Source organism: Nothoprocta perdicaria, unplaced genomic scaffold (assembly GCF_003342845.1).
Source record: "Nothoprocta perdicaria isolate Ctin4 unplaced genomic scaffold, notPer1 scaffold_122, whole genome shotgun sequence".
Taxonomy (NCBI): Eukaryota; Metazoa; Chordata; class Aves; order Tinamiformes; family Tinamidae; genus Nothoprocta; species Nothoprocta perdicaria.
In genome coordinates this window covers 82,075-103,585 of record NW_020454339.1, presented here as the reverse complement: position 1 = coordinate 103,585, position 21,511 = coordinate 82,075, and the positions used below count along the sequence as shown (strand labels likewise).

The 21,511-nt window shown below is 41.1% G+C and overlaps 1 protein-coding gene across 1 annotated transcript in view; it reads right to left on the bottom strand.

Annotated features, from left to right (window-relative positions):
- Nucleotides 1–21,511, bottom strand: part of SYBU (syntabulin) — a 39,206-nt gene that overhangs the window by 13,161 nt on the left and 4,534 nt on the right. Inside the window, exon 3 of the mRNA XM_026054552.1 lies at nucleotides 11,469–11,666. Coding sequence (XP_025910337.1) covers nucleotides 11,469–11,666 — 198 coding nt within the window. The remainder of the gene's footprint in view (nucleotides 1–11,468; nucleotides 11,667–21,511) is intronic.

Here is a 21,511-nt window from a genome sequence, read left to right as displayed (position 1 = left end):
GGTGCTAAAACATTAAAAAATCTCAAATATAATTTATAATTCTAGTTTGAACACTGTTTTGATTGAACTGAAGCAAAGGTTTTTTTTTTTTTTTTTTTTTGTGTGTTTAGATTTGGCAACAAACCTCCAAATCAGTTATTTGAATAGTTCTACTTTGAACATAAGATGTCAGACAAAAAAGAAATATTGGATGTAAAGAAAAATAAAAGAAATAACCTATCAAATCTTGAGTAAACATTGCTCAGAAAACAGTTTAAGTCCCAGGATTCTCATTAAAAAGGCATTAATAACCTGGAAGAAATCCAAAAAAGGTCAACAACAATGATAATAGGATTACAGGGCAATATTTATGAAGGGAGATTAAGGCAATGCAATTTGTGTATTCCAAGATAAAAGAAATATTGGCAGTATTTCTGTTTATCATGGGGAGGAGGAATACAGCTGGAAAATTGTGCTGATAACAATGCAACATCAACACAGGAATCTCGCTGTGCTGCATATTATTTCATGGATAATGACTTGAAATAAAAAATGGAGGTTGGTAGGAGTTAGGCACAATAAAATTTAGCTGGAGCAGATTCAGAACACCTTTAATGTAACTGGGGAATCAGAAAGCTATTTTAAACATTGACATAAATAATAGACTGCAATTTAAAAGCAGAGCACCAAAAAAAAAAAAAAAAAACCCTCCTAAGGGAAGATTCCTAATGGCCTCTTATGCATGCACAGTATTTCTCTACACGTAGGTGAAGCAGGCTGAAAGTCACAGAAAACAGCCAGGAGGAAGGGAAAATTCACTGGAGTAAATATACAAATTGCAAGGCCATGTTCTTGCTCACACAGCTGTTACAGCATATTCTGAGTGTATGCAGTGTGTATGGTATCTAATTATTTATTGTATTTATTTGACAAAGGGACCTCAGAGTCCACTCTGGATTAACAGAGGGTAGAAAATCTGCTTAAATATATATTACTTAACTCACTAGTAGAGTATGCTAGCGTGAGAGTCTCCCATTAAAGGAGAATGTCTTATTCTACACAAATCTGGAGCGACGTGGGGATAATTAATGGGCCAGAGAAAGGGGTTATGGTGTGTATACTGGGATCTGAGCTTCAAATCCCTGATAAAACAGTTACTTAATCACACAAAGTAGAACAGTTTCCATGGGACGTGGATCCGGGGTCCCCTCAGACTGGCAGCCTGGTGCCTGGGGCACTCTGGACGCATGGTCGTCGAGCTCATCGTTCATCACACGCAGAAACAGTTTCTTTCCCTTCTCCCTTACTAAACTAGTTAACAGGGGTCCTTTTCTTTCTTTTTTCTTTTTTTTTTCATTTTTTTTTTATAATAAAGAACATTGGTACTGAGCTCCAGACTTTCATTGTAAGCGGTTTGTCCCTCTCGTCCAGCCCTCTGCAATTACTTAGGTTTGACAGGTGGGGTTTAGGCCTCTGTCCTTTACCTGCCATTTCCTTCAGAAATAAAAGAAATCTGCATTTTCTTTTGTGGCTTGCTGGCTTCTTTAATAGATACGTGTTTTTCACTGTGATGTTTGGGCACCTGGAGTGCCCTGAGATGACCTGAGCAATGAGATGCATGTTTTGAGAGTCTACCTCCCAACCACTAGACTGTATTTGCATCTACTGAGCAGCATATCTGAAAGAAGGGTTTTTTGTTTGTTTGTTTTTTAAAGGTGATCAGCCCTAAAAAAAAAAAAAAATCAGGCCAATTCAACAGGAATGTGCTAAAGCATATTCAAAAGTACAGAACACTTTGAAATCAGAACACTCTATGTAATTGCTACCTTGTCGTTTGCATTTGAAATAAGTACCTGGCTATTTGAATGTTATCCATAGCCAGAGAAGCAAACTGATTTAAATTCAAAGTTTGCATCTAATATATATATAAAATCCAAACTAAATAATAGTGACTAACATGCTTTAAAAAATTTTAAAGACTTCAAAGTCTTTTTGTGCAAAATAATTATCTGTCAAGAGTTACAGAGTACTTTTTTCACTTCAGCAAAATTTATCTGGGTTAGCTCCTAAAAATACCTCAAAATTGCAGTGTGGAACTCCTAAGTGTCCAGCTGAATAATGAAATTCTCAGTGCAAAACGTAATACTTAGCACCTGAGGCAGTGGTTCCCCCAAAAAAGGAACAAACAGCAAATCTGAAGCTTATCAGGGAGGAAAAGGCATCTAATTAAGACCTACTGACCTAAATACAGATAGGCATCAACTTCAAAATGTGATTTAAAACACAAGTGTCATTCTGCAACTAAATACCTCAGACTTCCTTTTCTGTCTTAAAATCACTAAAAAAAAAACCCAAAAAACAGGCTGAGCTTGGCTCCAATCTGGCAGACCTCTTTCAGGATGCAGGATATGTAGGTGGWTATGTGGGATATCTCACTTACTGCAGACGTCTCTAATGTATGCCCCATATCTGGGTGAACATTTAATCAACAGAGTTTTAATCAGTTMTAATTGGAGAGTGCAGTTCATCTTCTCTTGAAGTAAATGTTCATGGYTGGTCAGAAAAACTGCACAGCAGATTCACCCATTTATTACTTTTACCACCTTAGAARCAAAAAAAGCCCTTAGCTAAATTGCTCAGGCAGAGACAACCACAATGCCACAACAGATGCAAAACTCAGGCCAGACAAATTACAACCCCTCACTGCTCTGCCTGGCTTGGCTAAGGACCACGAGCACCMAACTCCCTCACCCTGGGAGAGACCCATAAGCACCAGGACCGAAAACAACAGACTCTCATGTGAAATTGTCCTGCTGCCTGTGAGCAACTCCAACCATGGGACCACAGAAAGGCAGTCATGACCCACCTGCAGTCCARACTCAAAAAACACCAAAGGAGAACTGCGATTCAAACCTCACCTGATCCCGGATCACTCATTTTCAGTGAGGTACTCAAGACTGATGAGCACCACCAGGATCTGTAGGCCGATTGATGAGTCCCACCAGGATCTACTGGCAGAGCAAAGAGCCCTACCAGGATCCCCTGGCAGAGCAATGAGCCTCAACAGGACTGCTGTCAGAGAGGAGCCCCACCAGGATCTGCTGGCAGAGTGACAAGTACCACCAGGATCTGCTGGCAGAGCAATGAGCACCACCAGGATCTGCTGGCAGAGTGACAAGTACCACCAGGATCTGCTGGCAGAGCAACGAGCACCACCAGGATCTGCTGGCAGAGTGACAAGTACCACCAGGATCTGCTGGCAGAGTGACGAGTACCACCAGGATCTGCTGGCAGAGTGACAAGTACCACCAGGATCTGCTGGCTCTGTTGGGTCTGTTGACCCAACTGAGCAGGACTCGTTCCAGGATTGTCGTAGTAATGGCAGGCATTCCGAGCACAGAAGCCAATGGGAAAGGTCATCTCCATGGGTCACCATGGGGATCTACTGAGGTCTACAGCAGCAACTGTTGCATGTGTAAAGCCCTTGCTCAGTGCTAGGGTGTAGGATCTGGGAAGGACGCAGGCTGGTACCAGAACATTGCATCTTCTCTTCTGAAGGGAGATATGTGTATTTTAATCTTCCTGTGAAGTAAATGCTCATGCTGTTGTATCCATGGAGACAGAGTCTTTAATAACTCCCTGTGCTAGCAGGTCAAGTAAGCAAATCTACACAGCTCCATAGCAACTGACGTGAAATTAAAACGGAGCCCATCAGTAAAACATGCAGGAGGGCTCGCTGCATACAGACAGATTAACTGGAAACACTTTTACTTAAAAAAAAAAAAAAAATCACCGGCAGATATTTTGAGTAGGCTCAGAATGAGGAGCCAGGAGAAGGAAGAAAATCAAAAGTAAACAAGAGAAAGGTCAAAGACTGCCCCAGCTGTATTTATTACTTTCTGTAGTAGAAAAGATCTCAAAAAGATCTCAAACATTATTGTCCCTCCCCACCAAAAATATGAAATACACATACAAAAATACAGAATTCTACAGGTGTACYACCAGATTTGCATGGATATGATGCCTGGTTTTGATCTGTTATCAGATATGGCACAGAAGTGAAACAAGGCAGGTACTTACACCTGAGGCAGAGGACACATATTCTCAAGCACTGCCTCCCTTCTTATCGCCAAGATGATGCTCTGCAAAGCACAGGTGAAAGCTTCCAGAAGCACAACTAATTGACCACTGTGTCTCTCTTCCAAATATTGTGTTGCTTATAAAAAAACTAGTGCTCAAGTCAAAGCCATCCTTACCAAGACCAAATTACTTGCAGAACCTGCTCTTCCTGTATTCAGTTGCAAATTCTTCCGTATTGTTCCGTATTGTGCTGCTCCGGAGGGCTGTGCTGCCATCCAGAGGGACCTGGACAGGCTGGAGAGTTGGGCAGAGAGSAACCTCATGAGGTTCAATAAGGAYAAGTGCAGGGTCCTGCACCTGGGGAGGAATAACCCCAGGCATCAGKACAGATTAGGGGTSGACCTGCTGGAAAGCACCTCCACGGAGAGGGACCTGGGAGTCCTGGTTGACACTAAGTTAACCATGAGTGAGCAGTGTGCCCTCATGGYCAAGAAGGCCAATGGGATCCTGGCCTRCATCAGGAGGAGTGTTGCCAGCAGGTCAAGGGAGGTGATTCTGCCCCTCTMCTCAGCTCTGGTGAGGCCGCACCTGGAGTACTGTGTGCAGTTCTGGGCTCCCCAGTATAARAGGGATGTGGAGCTCCTAGAGAGGGTCCAGAGAAGRGCAACCAGGATGATTAAGGGAATGGAACATCTCTCGTATGAAGAGWGGCTGAGTGAGCTGGGCCTGTTTTCTCTGGAGAAGAGAAGGCTCAGAGGGGATATGATTAATATGTATAAGTTCAGGAAGGGAGAATGCAGGGAGGAAGGGGACARGCTGTTYTCACTGGTGGCCAGCGATAGGACGAGGGGTAATGGCCACAAGCTGRAGCACAGGAAGTTCTGTCTCCAGGTGAGGAGCAACTTCTTTMCTGTGAGGGTGACAGAGCAGTGGAACAGGCTGCCCAGGGAGGTTGTGGAGTCTCCTTSTCTGGAGGTCTTCAAAACCCRCCTGGATGCCACCCTGTGCCACATGCTSTAGGTGTGCCTGCTTGAGCAGGAAGGTTGGACTAGRTGATCTGTAGAGGTCCCTTCCAACCTTAAATATTCTGTGATTCTGTGATTCTGTCCAGAGAATTTATGTTTAGTACTTAAAAATAAATACAACCTCATCAAGATGTTATTTATTATTAAATGAAATGCTTCAAGGAGAGAGAAAAAAAGATTCTTGCTTATAGTCACAGACAAAATGTTCCACCATTTGTTATCAATTTACTTCACTTGGACTATCTTCAAAGTATTTCAGTTACAGTGAATTACACTTAGCTCATCTCCTAATTTCAGTTTTCATATACAGTTGATACTAGCCACATATATAATTATTTGAATACTTCCAGGAACGAAGGCACTCATCTTCACTGCACACATAGAGTTATGACTAACTGCAGGATGAGAGCATGCTGCATCTGAACGAACCCTGCACCTGACTAACTGTTCTTTGAAATACTCTTGTTCTTAATTATGCCTCCCTCAGAAAAAATACACTCTTGCAATATGAGTTCTAAAGGACTTATTTATAAGTGTCAACAGAAAGAGAGAGATATTATGCTGAGTTTTTGCCATTGGCCTCACTTTTGTACAAAGCTGCTTTTAAAATGAAACATTCACATTTATTTTGGTGATCAGTCAAGACCAATTGTTACCACCACACATACACCTTTATCATCATTTTCTTTTTAAAACAAACAAACAGGGTGACTTTGCCTTAGAATATAGYTACATATCCAGCAGTATTTAAAAGGCATTTCAATGCAAGAGGTAAAAGCACAACTCCCAGTTATAAAGAACAATGACTCTCTTTGCATGACATGGGCTCTATTCAAGTTTGCACATTCTGCACCTTTGTTCCTGAACAATGGGAATAACACTTCCCACAGTTTGCAGAAATTCAGTGCAGGGAACAAACAAAAGCTATGTGAATATGAGACATGTTATTGTACAAATGCATCCATAAACCATGTCCATCTAATATTTTATCAGTCTTTTCCAAGATAAAGCAAAGCAAATCTTGTCTTTGCATCTATGTGCAWGCAGAAAAGGGAAGTTCTTCGAAGTAAACTATTTCCAGTGCTACCTCTAGGCCAGTCCTCTCCCAGATCTTACACATAAACTGATGTATTTTAAGTGAAGCACATAGTTGTGTGTGTGAGCCAGATAATATTATTCCCACATTGTCTTATTGAACYGAGGGACTGGGATGACAAAGGATCTGCAAAGTTATAAAGCCAGGACTCAGTAATATAAGCTAAATCAATAAATTTACATTTTGTTTTTAAAACAACCTAATAAGGTGACCTTAGAATAAATGTATGCAGAATACAGATATATGCAAGCAATAAGGATAATTTTATCCATATTTTACACTAATGGACTAACTGGTCACTACCCCTGCCTTGTAGAAGATGAGCCCAGAAACAAGTTGATGGTCACTCAGTATCCCAGGAATCTCATGCCTATTTGCAAGATCAAAAGAAAAAAAATCAGCAGGAAGATCACTATAGTTTAGCAGCTAGATTTGCATTTCTTATCTGATCTGATTGTTTATCTGCTTCTAACTACACTATTCTCAAATGCCCTGGGAAATCACCCTCCTTGTCTCCTTTTTTGTTAACTTTGCTCAGCTCTAAAGCTAATTAAAAAAGTATCTCTGCCTTCTCAGTGTTCACTATCAATTTAAGGCCAACACAGGCTGCTTTAGCTGTCACTTCTAAAAGCCCTATCAGTCCTAACACTTTCAAGGATTAATCTGTTCAGACTGGGACACCCCACCCAGGATTTGCTCACTTATGACTYGAGAAGTATATCAGGAGGAAGTGAAAAGACCATAATGGCAGCACGTGTCGAGTACAACTTTACTTATTATGGCTGTAAAGCTAAAAGATATTTTTAATTGATGATTATTAAGACAACTTTTWTTTTTTTCTTTCATTCCTATGAACTCAGATATGAAAGTACACGGCTGTTAAACCCACAGAAGGAAGATCACAAAGGACCACAAAGCAGCTGCTGAGCAGCAGATGCGGACAATGCAASTACATAGAGGAATAGAGGCCGCGGCAGCAACAGGAGGTGGTCTGTGTGGTTAAAACCTCACAGACTTTCCTATTAACTTGACCAGAATGAAGCTTTCATGTCTTCATTTTAAATGACTAATGCTCCTGAAATTTAATACATTGCAGTTCMAAAGTTTACTCCAAAGTGTTACTATTTTAACCAGATTCAGTAATAGACGGCAAAACGTTTTATCAGTAAGTGAAAGAGAAGAACTTTTCTGTATAGTCTGCTGCTACCTGGGGTGGTTATTACTGAACAGAGCTGTGAATGTCAACAGTCAGACTTTACAAAACTGGGGATGACCTTAACTGCTGCTTATCTAGGATTCCTTTAATGCTGTGGTGTTTAATCTCTGCGTGGTAGGCTCCTAAGGGGCTGAAAGCAGCTACTTTGGTAGGTCTGGGACAGTCTTCATGTCTCAAGTCTTAGTGATCTTATGTGAAACTCCAGTCATTGAGGAGACTCTGTGAGACAGCCCCAACATAGACCTCACTCAAATGGCTCTGGAAGCTGGACTGAGGCTGCCCATGACCCCAAGAGCAGGAAAGTGAAGAGCAGAGCTCCTGCCAGCAGTGCTGAACGCAGCTGATCAGGTGCCGTTCTAGAATTACAGACATTTAAGACCACACAGAGCTTTGTGTTGCTTTAAGCCTACAAGCCTTTTAAAAGTTATTGCGACAACTCACGCCTGAGATTCCTTTCCTTCCCCACGTTTCTCTGTAAGCTTATCACGAATTTCCAGCTTGCTCTGAACACTTTTACGAAAGCCAAAAATGAGAGGAGAAAGACTGTCAAAGAAAGTAAAGTKGCAAATAGTTCCCACTACCCTTACTAATATTTTGACATCAGCAGCAGGAATTCAGGAATAGAACAGTAATGTGAATTCATAGAAGCACTCAGGTTCCATCTATACATTTACAGACACTGTAGGTCTCGGTACAGCACCTGCAGACAAAAATAGCACTAGTATCAACCAAGTATTCTACACTCCTTTCTGCTGGGGCCATTCTCTGCAATAAATTTTTTGTGCTTTTAATACTACAAAAAATGAATCAACTCCAAAAGAGGATTCCTTTCTAAAATCCTGAAATTTAATGGTTTTACATTTCTTTATGGAGTGGATGTTATATTATTTCATCATTTACTTTTCCTCTCCATGGAAAGTAGTATGGAAAGTAGTGCCAGATTTTAAGCCAGTGCTGAATGATAATGTCAGTTTGATTTTTTCAACTCATTTGGAAATTTATTTTGAAACTCATCTATAATATTGCTGTTATCCACATKTAACGCAGAATAGAAATATTATCAATTATCACAAATGAATAACATTCCTATGATAATAAAATTCTCAGAGGTTTAGCAAGGTACAGCAATAACGCATTCTAGGCTTAAGTACAGTTCACTATGCAGACAAAATAAATTACAAAAGATACTGCAAATCCAGCGCATTACTACTTTGAGAGCTGAATATCACTTAGACACATATAATGATATCTTAGGCTGTTACAGAAAGGAAAGCTCTGCTGTATTTGRTATTGTTAAGCACAGAAAAGAAAGATGAAGTGATATTGCTAGAGCAGCCAAAAACACTGGTGCTTGGGAACAGCTTTAAAAAGTCCCAAGGGTTCATTCTCAGTGCTATCCCACTCTGACATTTCCTGAGTTATCTAAATATTTGTGTGAGTGTGACTTATGATGTTCCAAGGAATCAGTGCTGGAAAGAGATAAATTTTCAGTAAAATGGCAGGGTAGTCTGAAGGTGCACCCTGATTTATGCACTTGCCTACGGAACTGCAACTCTGTCAGAGACAGTGGTGCCCTGGATGTTTGTCTTTGATATTTGACTCCTGCTATGCAGTCATTATCACCAGAGCTTYCTAGACAAATACTATGCCAGGATTGTATCCATAAATCAGTGAAAAATTCCATTARACAGAAAGATAAAATGCAGACATTTGTGGCACGAATCTTGGCGGTATTCAGGCAGGCAGAAGCAGCCATGTAATGGCATGGATGCATTGCTGCTTTCTGCTCCCCCAGCCCACTTCTATCGCTTCCTGGTTACTCCTTCCATGCTTTGCTAAATTATAGGYATATCTTTTTGTACAAGGACCAGATCTTTTTGAGTGGGTCATCTGAGAGGTGACTTTCACATTCATGCACAAAAAAGGACATAAGAAATGAAACAGATCCACTTAATATAAGAAAGGAAGTGAATTGCACCAATTTCTGAGGACCAAAGTGAGGAAAACGAAGCTGGCTATCTCTTGGCTTCCTTTCCATTCTGAGAATGCCGTTCTCTTGTGTCACCTCTCATGCTGACTTGAATGTGATTTTTGATGACTTTACGCTAGCAAAACCATGGAGTAATTAGCAGGAGGAACTCTGAAGTACTTTGAGGTGACTATATAGCAGACCTATTATCAATCAGAACCATTTCCTCCTCTGAGTTTTGACAGATTCCATGAATGATATGTTTGAATTCCTGAAATAATTTTCCAACCTTAGAGTTTAATCAATCAACACATAGGCACAGAACGGTCAACCTACAAAAATGGAGCCATATTAAAACGAAATGACACATATGACAAATTAGAGCTTCAAAACATGGATGAGAACATCAGTATGTCAAGCTGCCCGAAAGAATGTCATAAAGCCAAACTGTCTTTGAYTTAGCTGGACTGAGCACTTTTTTTCTTCTTTTTTTTTTTTCTTTTTTTTTCCCATCTGAAATATATCAGAATTCCACTTAAATTGCCTTTGTTTCCCCCTTTCAGCCTTTAGCCAATTTATGCTCTTGCAACCTTACTGATTCATCTGCTCTTTTTTATATTTAGCTGAAACTGCTTGGGAAGTTCCAAGTAATTTAGGAAAAGAGACACAAGTATAAACAGGTAAAACTGTTACAAAAAACCATTATCTAGAAGAGGCGCCATTTAAAAACACAGTTCTCAAAACACAGTTCTTCAAGTCAGTTCAGAGATTTGACTTAAGTAAATGAAGTTGACTTAAGACTTTCAATGCTGATGGCTATTAACTCAATACTGTAGTTTGATCCAATGTAATAATTGAAAACAGTGAAGTTACTTGATGAGAGAAGTGTATAACTCTTCCACAAGTATACCACCATGTAGCTCTCAAAAACTTACTCACATTTTCTTGGGTTACAACTGTATTCACATACAAACTGCTTGTGAAAGTCATGCTTGCACATTTGACTGCCATATACTACGCCCACTTCATTCCACTTGCATTAGATTTCTTGATTTAAGTGCAACAGAAAACAAGACATACTCTGCAGAGTAATGGAAAACTGGGAAAAACACAGCTATTCTGGGTCCTCTGAAATAGGCTGAAGAGCCTTCCTGGGCTTGTGTTAAGTTAGATTCACTTAGCCCTTTCAATGACAAAGGCAGTGATATATTTCTGTGCCAGTTTTTCTACTGTTTCTTATTCCGGAAACATGGTGATGGAAAGTCTGAGCTGGCTCCGAATCAAAATAGCAAAACGGTTTCCAGAGACAAAACAGCCCTACAGTATAGCCATGAAGTACTTGAGCTAACAAACTGTGTTGGCTGCAGTTGACTCGGCGTAGTGCCAAACCATACTCTCTGGAACCATGATTACTTAAATAGTAGCCCAAGTATCCTTTGTAAAGCCCATTTGCCAGAGTTGACTATACAAGAGTCACAAAAGTATTTTATATCATCTGCCCACTAAAGTTACACTGGCTTATGAAACCCCAAGATATTTAGTTTTGGATGTGTGACAGGCAAGTGCTGATAAAACTGGTGGTCCAAGGGGGCTCATTAGCCTGAGGAAGTGTGACATACTCTTGATTCAGATGATGCACTGTACATCAACTCCCACATTTACACTGGCCTTTGATTTGCTTTGGCTTTGGCTTGGCATTGGATATCCCCAGAACTGTCACAACTTGATAGCATAAACTGTAGGCAGGATCTAACCATAAACCTAACACCATGAAAAGACTAATTCTTTGTTTTGATATTAGAGTCATATTTCTTTGCCCAGTGAAATACCYGTGAAACTACGATGGTAGAGCAGAAAATCCAAATGAATTGTTATTTGACATCTAGTCTCACCAAAGAAAGTGAAGATATCAATTAATCATATTTCCATGAAAAAAAATAATACATTGCTCTCAAATCTGTTTCCACAGAAAGAACCAAATTATGTACTATTAAAACTAGTTGTGTCACCAGTAGCACAGCACAATGTATTTAAACATCTATAGCTATATTACCCTGTTAAAAAGTATAATTAAAAACATGAAAGGAGCTGTGATATACTTACCGGGCTTTACAAGGCTTGTCTTTGTCTCCTTCTTATACCGAGCCACCTGCAGGTTTCCTTCACTCATTGCCCCTGAATGAAATTTCTTTCTGGCAAAGTCTCCATCGCTGCCACTGCAAAAACTGATGGGACTGTTTCCAGCATCAGAAGGAGTCTTAACTGGAGATACTGACTGGCTACTGGGACAACCAGTGTCATCTGAAAAGGAAGGGGAAAACACCAGCATTTCTAACTTGTAAATACACAAAGTTGACAGAATATTCATAATAAAGAAGTATCTGGGCTGGTACAACCCTTTGAGAGGTACAAACCCTCTAAGAGGTACAACCCTTTACAACCACAAAGAGCTATCTGGTCTATATAACCTTGACTCTGAAGCTCCATGGGGCCCTCATTTATATTAGTTTCCCCCATTTTTGTGAAAAGTTGCAGTTATAGCTAAAATAGTAAATGCTTGTTTCAGTAAGTAAGTCTGACGCAAAATCAGAGGTTATGTAATTAAAATTGAGATCCRAGATAAACTCTGCACTTTGCAAGGTAAGAGAATATTGTGGCATGAACGTTAAGAAATCACATAACAGTGAGCTGCATCGCTGTGTGCAAGCATGGGCCACATCCTTGCCTTCAGGGTKTGTTCCTATCTGAACCAAGACAGAGCAATCTACACTCTACATGCATAAAGTCATCATTTTAATTTAACTGAAAACGATAAAGTTTCTTAAAATTGTTTTTTGCTTTCAAAGAAATTGTAACCACAGACTTCTTTCATTCACAAGTGTATGTGTATTCTAAAAAGAAGAACTGCTCGCAGGTCTCCACCTATTTGCCTGTATGACCACATTCTGCTTCTCATTTCTCCACATTCTTCCTCTAATTCTCAGCAAATAATCTAGAAGTGGTGATTACCCAACACAGGTTATACCCGTAAGTGTGTAAGGGCAGCCAAGAGTCTGAGGTGTTTCTGCTGAGGCTTGTGCACACCTCCAGGAACGATGTCAAGCCAAGTGGGCAGCCAAATCTACTCTAAGAATTGCCTCCAGGGCACAAAATCAAATAACAGTGCGGAGCAACTAATCCACTTAAYCATATTGGATTCCTTCAGTTTAATTAAGCCTACAAGGATCTCCTCTTGATGTTGCTGCTGCTCTGCAACCTAGAATTAGTTGAAATTAGTCCTTGAAAAACAGTGGGGAATGAAGACTGCTACTTAGGCTTTCAGTCCATCTCCACATTCACTCTGACTAAAGCAGGACTGTTCCCCAAAGGATTACAGTCTGTTCTTCAGCCTTCCCATTTACAGCAACATTCCAGGATAGCAGAAAGAAGAGAAGAAAGGAGGCAGAAAGCAGGCAGCTTCTTCCCAGATCAGTGCCCATTTCTCTTGGCTGAGGGTTTAGCAGTGTCTTTTACAGGCTGAATGAGTATTATGAGGCTATGGATCTTCAGCACTGCTGAGTGAGGTTTTGAATTATACATAACTGCCTTAGTTGTGGTTCTTTAGAAGTGCACAAGTATCCATAATCAGCTATACTTAGGAAAAAWGTGTACACTCATGGAGTTCACTGCTTTGTATAATCTTTCACCTTAGACATTTCCCTATGTGGTATTAATTTCAGAACTTTTTTTAGAGAAAATAGACATGAAACCATTTATCTCATCTCTCCACCAACAAAGTTACTCGAATAGCTGGACACGTTCTCTTGACCTTGCAGATGTGCTTCATATGGGAGACTTTATGTACAAAGTGACCAGGATGATGCATGGAAGAGCCTCAGAAGCTGATAAAATCTTGTTAAAATGGTTCAGTTAGAAAGAAAATTGAAACTACAGCTTTAACAATTAGGACAGTAAAAACAAATACATGAAATTAAATGAGATAAGAAAACAGAGTAGCAAAATAAAGCATTCAAAAATACCTATTTTAATTACCAAACCATTCCCTCTGATAGCACATTCATGCTATTGTATAATCAGATTATGCCATGGTGTGTATATATATATATATATATATATTTAAAAAATACATCCATCCATCCACACACACATACTATATATATGTATATATCCTCACTATATCCTTAAGAACTGCAACTTTCATTGCAACAGGACATTTATTAAAAGAATAGACTGAAGTTGACATAAACAGTAGGTTTTCTCTGCCCATGTTATTTGTGACCTTTACATATGCCAACAACCAGCTAAGCATTTTCACTCCAGCCAAAGCAAATGAAAGGTATTATTGTGATCCTCTTTCCACTGATCATTTGTCACTTTTAACATAATGTAGACCTTCTCCTACCTGACATTCATTAACTTGAAATATGAACAACACTACAATTTTTCTAGATCTAGGATATGCTGCCAAAGAAACATTTTACTGTGCATGTAAATGCTATGTTTTTGTGGTGCCTTTTCATTAATCAAAATGCTTGCTAACACAGTAGAGAGGAGCTGCTGATGGAAAACCTCAGCTCATCACCAAGGAGAAAAAAAAACCTCTGCTGCAAACTAGAGGGAGCCACCTCTGAACTTGCAGCTCTCCACTCTACTGTTACAACAAAAGTAATAGGACAAACCAAGGGTCCACTCAACTGCTCAATGAAGGTCAAACTGCAAACAAAAATTTTAATACTGCGGCTGAATTCCCTGCAGAACAGCAGTGGGTAAAACCCTCCTGTGGTGATTTTTCCTCTAGAAAAGATGAGTGAACCTCACTGCACATCCTACACATGGGCTTTGATGATCAGGCTGAAGAAAGGGTTTGATCTTAAGTTGTCCACATACAGCACTTCTTTCACATGACAGTCAAGTAACTGAGATAGTCTGAATTTAGTACAACATATAGAGGCCACATATACATATGTGTGTGTGTGTGTGTGTGTGTGTACATACAGGCTCTTCCAAAACCCTGTTATCAGTTCTGACAGAAAGACTTAAACTGCCTAAAATAGGTCAAGAAAATGAATCTACTTCTGAAGTGGGTAATGGGGAAGAGAAGCAGATGAGCCCAAAACGGAATTTACCTTCTGCTGAACACAAGSTGAATGCAGCTTTCAGTAGGGTCAGATAACGATTCAGTTTTGTAATTCTGCTGCCGTAAGGACGTCAGGCCAAACTTCTCAGAGATTTTCTGCACATACCTGACTTACTTCCACATCCATTAGGGAGATAGCAGAGAGAAAGCTGGCAAAAATTGCTATTGAAGTCAATACTTCTGATCTTCTTGCACGATCTACTTGACAAACAGGTGTAAAATATGTAAAAATATCCAACTTCCATTTCTTAGCTTGCTGTTTTCTTTCTCACTGGCCTTCTAAGAATGCTCTGGACCTGAATTTTCACTTTGAGCATCAGCTGGATTTCATCAYTGAAACCCCATGTTTCACCTCTCTCCCGATCAGATTTACTTGCCAAGTTTCGAAGCAAAGTATAGGGGAAAATCTTGTGAAACAAGTAGGATCAGATAGGAAAGTTGCTCAGAACACTGTAGCATTTGTATTCACAGACTAATTTTCAAATATTACAGTCAAAGAATAAACAGTTTCAAAGGTATTAAGACTCCAACACATAACCCATAGACTTCAAAATATAAATTCTTTGTATCTCTCTATATATTCTGTAATTCATAGACTTAACGGCTGTAAGTGGTGACATGATATTCGCTGAAATTCCTTACACAGAGACTTTATAATTTTCACTATTCTTCAAATTCTTCAGATTCTTCAGATCCTTCTTCATAAAARCAAAAAGGATTCTTCAGATCCTTCTTCATAAAAACATGGCCTTTTTTTTTTTCTCTAAAAACTTCAAATAATACTGGACACGCACCCTCCTTCCTTAATCCATCCAAATAATTAATCATGGTAGCTCTGTGCAATTTCGGGCTCATTTCTACTTTCACTTGTAGCTGCCAGACTTAGTCATGCACTTTTGTGAGTCTGAACTGTTTGTCCTCTGAATTACCTCCTTTCTGTTGCCATATTTTTGTGTTCCCTCGGTCAGTGATTAACCTATATACAACGTACCTCCTCTATGAAATGTGGATTCCAGAATTAAACACAGAATTCTAGTTAGAGGCTTTTCAATTCAGTGTACTAAGGCAAAAATAACATCTGTAATGTTATCCGGTACTCCCCTTTGTTTACATCCTAGGATCTGTTAGTCTTGCCTAATAGCTCACTCTAKAGTCGTGACTCTGCATGGGTCTGCAGTGCCCGACTGGTGTTATTTACAATGAGCTATGAAGTGCTATGAAGTGTATTTCAAAAAACACCTCCCATCTTGCTGGTCTACCCACCATTTTTGGAGCTCATAAATGTTGCTTTGGTCTTCTCTTCATCAATGTTCTTGTAAGAGAAGAGCATTTTATATGTTAATGAAAATTGCTGACTGACACCAAAGAAAACGTCCCACCTAAACGCTGTATGTAATCAGGACAAAAAAAGACTCCTCAAGAGGATGAGTCAGAAGCAAAGCCTATTCTAGGCTTCTCCAGGGAAGCCAAGTCATCCCACTACTCTGAATCCCTGTCTGGAGGATCCTGTTGTCTTCAATGACTGTGTAAAGAGCCTAGTGCAATTGGCATTCTCCTTTACACGTATCTTCTTTTTTATATCAGTATGGGAGAAGGATTCACCCCTAAGACRAAAAACATCATTAACTGGAGAACTGAAATGTCATTCTGGAGCAACTGGATAACCCCAAGAAGTGAAGTAAAAGGGATGGGATGAAGTATAAAGTGAAAGGCCAAACATAAAAGGGCAGAATTGCAGTCTATTCCCATTCACAACATAATGCTCTAAATAGGCAGGAATGCCTAATGCATAAATAGGCAGGAATTCAGCTCCTGCCCCATTAATCACAGAATCACAGAATATTCAAGGTTGGAAGGGACCTCTASAGATCATCTAGTCCAACCTTCCTGCTCAAGCAGGCACACCTACAGCATGTGGCACAGGGCGGCATCCAGGAAGGTTTTGAAGACCTCCAGAGAAGGAGACTCCACAACCTCCCTGGGCAGCCTGTTCCACTGCTCTGTCACCCTCACAGGAAAGAAGTTGCTCCTCACCTGGAGATGGAACTTCCTGTGCTTCAGCTTGTGGCCATTACCCCTCGTCCTGTCGCTGGCCACCAGTGAGAACAGCCTGTCCCCTTCCTCCCTGCATTCCCCCTTCCTGAACTTATACATATTAATCATATCCCCTCTGAGCCTTCTCTTCTCCAGAGAAAACAGGCCCAGCTCACTCAGCCTCTCYTCATACGAGAGATGTTCCATTCCCTTAATCATCCKGGTTGCTCTTCTCTGGACCCTCTCGAGAAGCTCCACGTCCCTCTTATACCGGGGAGCCCAGAACTGCACACAGTACTCCAGGTGTGGCCTCACCAGAGCTGAGTAGAGGGGCAGAATCACCTCCCTTGACCTGCTGGCAACACTCCTCCTGATGCAGGCCAGGATCCCATTGGCCTTCTTGGCCACGAGGGCACACTGCTCACTCATGGTTAACTTRGTGTCAACCAGGACTCCCAGGTCCCTCTCCGTGGAGSTGCTTTCCAGCAGGTCGACCCCTAATCTGTMCTGATGCCTGGGGTTATTCCTCCCCAGGTGCAGGACCCTGCACTTGTCCTTATTGAACCTCATGAGGTTCCTCTCTGCCCAACTCWCCAGCCTGTCCAGGTCCCTCTGGATGGCAGCACAGCCCTCCGGAGYGTCGGCCACTCCACCCAGCTTGGTGTCATCTGCAAACTTGCTCAGGGGGCACTCCGTGCCCTTGTCCAGGTCATTGATGAACAAATTGAACAGCACTGGGCCCAGTACTGACCTCTGGGGGACACCACTGGCCACAGGCCTCCAACTGGACTCGGCCCCATTTATCACCACCCTCTGASCTCTGCCATCCAGCCAGCCCTTGATCCACCGCACCGTGCACTCATCTAGTCCACAAGGCATTTAAGAAACAGACTTCTGGAGGCAACCATATCTACCCACTGACCACTTAGGGACCAGAGATTAACATAAGAAGTGTGATTATTCTCCTCAGTTTTTATTTGTACTAAAACACCTATTTTTTATTGCAGCCATTCATAACTGATTTTGGCTATTCCATAATATTAGTCATTTGCTATTAGCCATTTCTTTTGTCATTTGCAAACCAGCAAAGATTTTAGAATATTATTAAACTGTTAACAAATAATTCTACTGTAAGTGGAGCCCTAAAAAATGCACTAGTTTTTGGTCCTTCCCATCAATCCTAACTTTATTTTAGAGCCACATTTTAAGATCTGTCAGGGTTTAGTAATTAAATAAAATTAATCAGGATATTCTGAGGCCTTAAGGCCATGATCTTGTGGGAAAACATGCACAGTACATAAGAACAGAAGAGCAACCAGAGCTAYAGTCTTGTCAAAAAAAGAAAAGATGTTCATTTGACAAGCCCTACTTTTATGAARTCCTGCGAAGCAAATGAATTCCACATTTAATCTCCAGGTCTCTGTAGAGAGAACTTGAATTAACTAYGCTCCATTTTGTCCAAGACAGGCTAGCAGCTCCCAGCTATTACAGCTCCTTTCAGCAACGGAGAGAGGTTGCACAATCCGTCCTTGGAGGTTTTCAAGTTTCGGACAGACGAAGTTGCAGCTGACGTGATGTTGTGCTGACAACAGTCCTGCCCCCCGAAAGGGGCTGTACTAACTCATCTCCAGAGGTCCCTTTCAACAACATTCCTAAGATTCTACTTCTACATTTTGTCTATCTTCAAAGCTTGCTCTAGCACTTGYGAATCATTTTGTTCTTCCTGGGCCCATCTTTCAAGCTGTAATTACTAATTTGAATGGTCCAAACACAAAAAATAAAGGTCAGTAAAACCAAGTCTGGACATTTACAACTTCTTTTTTAAAATGTAGTTTTTTTGAACTTTTGAATTTTGATTGCATGTGTACTATTATTAGTACACATGCAATTTTAAAAAACTATTCTTTGCCAGTCCTTTTGTGCTTGCAGTCATCACATCCAGGAGCTGATCAGTCACTGCTTAAAATTCAGGGAGAAACTCTCTGCACTTCACTCTGTGAAGAAGATGGATTTATCTCTTCTGAAACTTGGGCATCTTTTACCAAGCGGCATCTCCAACAAATATGCCCCTRAAGTTATCAGGTCTTGACATCTGGAGGGCTGTGCTGCCATCCAGAGGGACCTGGACAGGCTGGWGAGTTGGGCAGAGAGGAACCTCATGAGGTTCAATAAGGACAAGTGCAGGGTCTTGCACCTGGGGAGGAATAACCACAGGCACCAGTACAGATTAGGGGTCGACCTGCTGGAAAGCASCTCCACGGAGAGGGACCTGGGAGTCCTGGTTGACACCAAGTTAACCATGAGTGAGCAGTGTGCCCTCGTGGCCAAGAAGGCCAATGGGATCCTGGCCTGCATCAGGAGGAGTGTTGCCAGCAGGTCAAGGGAGGTGATTCTGCCCCTCTACTCAGCTCTGGTGAGGCTGCACCTGGAGTACTGTGTTCAGTTCTGGGCACCCCAGTATAGGAGGGACGTGGAGCTTCTCGAGAGGGTCCAGAGAAGGGCAACCAGGATGATTAAGGGAATGGAACATCTCTCGTATGAAGAGAGGCTGAGTGAGCTGGGCCTGTTTTCTCTGGAGAAGAGAAGGCTCAGAGGGGATCCAATTAACATATATAAGCTCAGGAAGGGAGAATGCAGKGAGGAAGAGGACAAGCTGTTCTCACTGGTGGCCAGCGATAGGACGAGGGGTAATGGCCACAAGCTGAAGCACAGGAAGTTCCGTCTCCAGGTGAGGAGCAACTTCTTTCCTGTGAGGGTGACAGAGCAGTGGAACAGGCTGCCCAGGGAGGTTGTGGAGTCTCCTACTCTGGAGGTCTTCAAAACCCGCCTGGATGCCACCCTGTGCCACATGCTGTAGGTGTGCCTGCTTGAGCAGGAAGGTTGGACTAGATGATCTGTAGAGGTCCCTTCCAACCTTGAATATTCTGTGAATCTGTGAATCTGTGATTCTGTGATCTGACTGTACAACAGCTAAGTTACACTGAAGCTATGAGTTTTAATAGTTTGGCAGCAAATTCTGCCTTTGCAAATCTTCCATCATTCTAGCTGGACATTTAATAATAAGCAGAGTTGATGTGAATTCTGGGAAAACATCTGAAAAAAAAGTCTTTATAATTGTGTTTTACTGGCTTTCCTATTACRTTTACGGTACAGCTGATGATATTAGTATAATTACTAATAAAAATACCAAAGAAAATCAGTACTGTTACTAAAGGCACAAGGCACACCATGATCAGGAATAGCACAGCCCCTAGGGGTTTTCATATCAGATCATAGCTAACATTTGGATTTGTTTCAGATCAAAGGACTGAAGAACTGCTTGAAAATTTTAAAGAAAAGTGCTACCTACACAGTAGAGAGATTTCAGATTTTGGAGGAAAAAGCCTGAAAAATAGAGACAAACAAAGGTCTTGGCTGTCTGGTGTTTTCTTAAGCATATCTTTGAATACATCAAGAGTAAGTAATATTAACCATTTCAGATAACATTATGTGAAATATACATGAAATATACATAAATATACATATGTGAAATATACATACAGATGTGTGGGTATGTTTTAGTYCCATAAGGCAGCAAAGGAGGAAACCATTCTTTCAGCACACAATCTAAAAGTTGCCAGAGTCAAGGGAAATTCTTCTACTGACTTCTGTAGGCTCTGAATTAGGCTTTAAAGATCCACAGTGCTGAAGTATGCACAAAAAAGGTGTCAACAAACATTCAAAAGGTCAAATATTTTGGCTTCCAGATGCTGTTGTGTGGGGTAATTGGTACAAAGGAGTAAGTAGTCCAGTTGAAAGGGAAGAAGGAAAAGGCCGCAAGTTCAGGAAGAAAAAGGCTTTGCTTTTTAATACTTAGATTTACAATTTCTGTGTTTAAAACACATCCCTGCTGTACACAAGAAGAACTGGTGGCTAACAATACAAAAATTATTGCATGTAAGTAGGCCCAGCAGGAAATTCTCCAGGGAGACAGCAGTGAGCACCAGAGCACTGGCCTTACACAAAAGGCGTAAGGACATTTTTAGAAGTGGATTTTGTTTCAAGGCATTTTTAAAGCATCAGAGTGTTTGCCAACCTGCTTTGCAGAGTGCAGCACTGGGATCCTGCAAACAGATTCAGAGCTGGAGAAGAGCTGTGCTTACGACTTTACTGTTTGAGATACTGGCAAAAAGAACTGGAAAAATGAAGTCTAAAGGACTGCAAGAAAGAGAAACTAACATACCAGGGATTTCTCTGATTCACAGATTCACTCACAAGAAAAACAACAACAAATCACTAAGGAAGTATCTGAGCAAAGTATTTCTTCTTATGAAAAGAAACAAGAACCGGAGAGCTCAACATTTCCATATGTACATATTTACAAATAATCAGGGTAATTACAGGGTAATTACTTCTAGTGATTTATATGAATCCTCTGCATTCAATCTGTTGCTGTGTTCAAACACAGCAGCCCCACTTTCCTCTGCAGCCTTCTGTGCATAAACACAGTCAGYGCAATCGCTGTCAGCGCCGCCCCAAGGCAAGGCCGGCTGCTTTGCAGCACCACCCGCTTCGGCATTCCCGGCAGGAATTACTCACCGGAGTGACAGAAGGCCCAGTGTTGTGTCCAACAACACAGAGCTGCACTGCACCTGTGCAGACTCCCCTCTCTTTGATCCGTGCCTGGCAATCACATTGGCTTTAACAGGCCCGTGTAGAGCCGMCTGCCTTTTTGACAGGCTGCCTTGAACCCAGCATCCGTCAACAGCTGGAGGGTAACTTCTGAGTCCAGGTGGACTGTGTGCATGGATACCCGAGCAGGATGCAGCACGAGAGAAYCTCCTTGCTGCGGCATTACATCATCAGAACAGGCTCCCTGTGCTATGCACACAAAGAATGAGGGAGGTTTTAAAATTTTAGGAGGTTATCAAGTAAAACACTGAACCTGGATCTTGGAATTGGAAAGTAAAAGTAACAAAAAAAAAAAAAAAAAAAA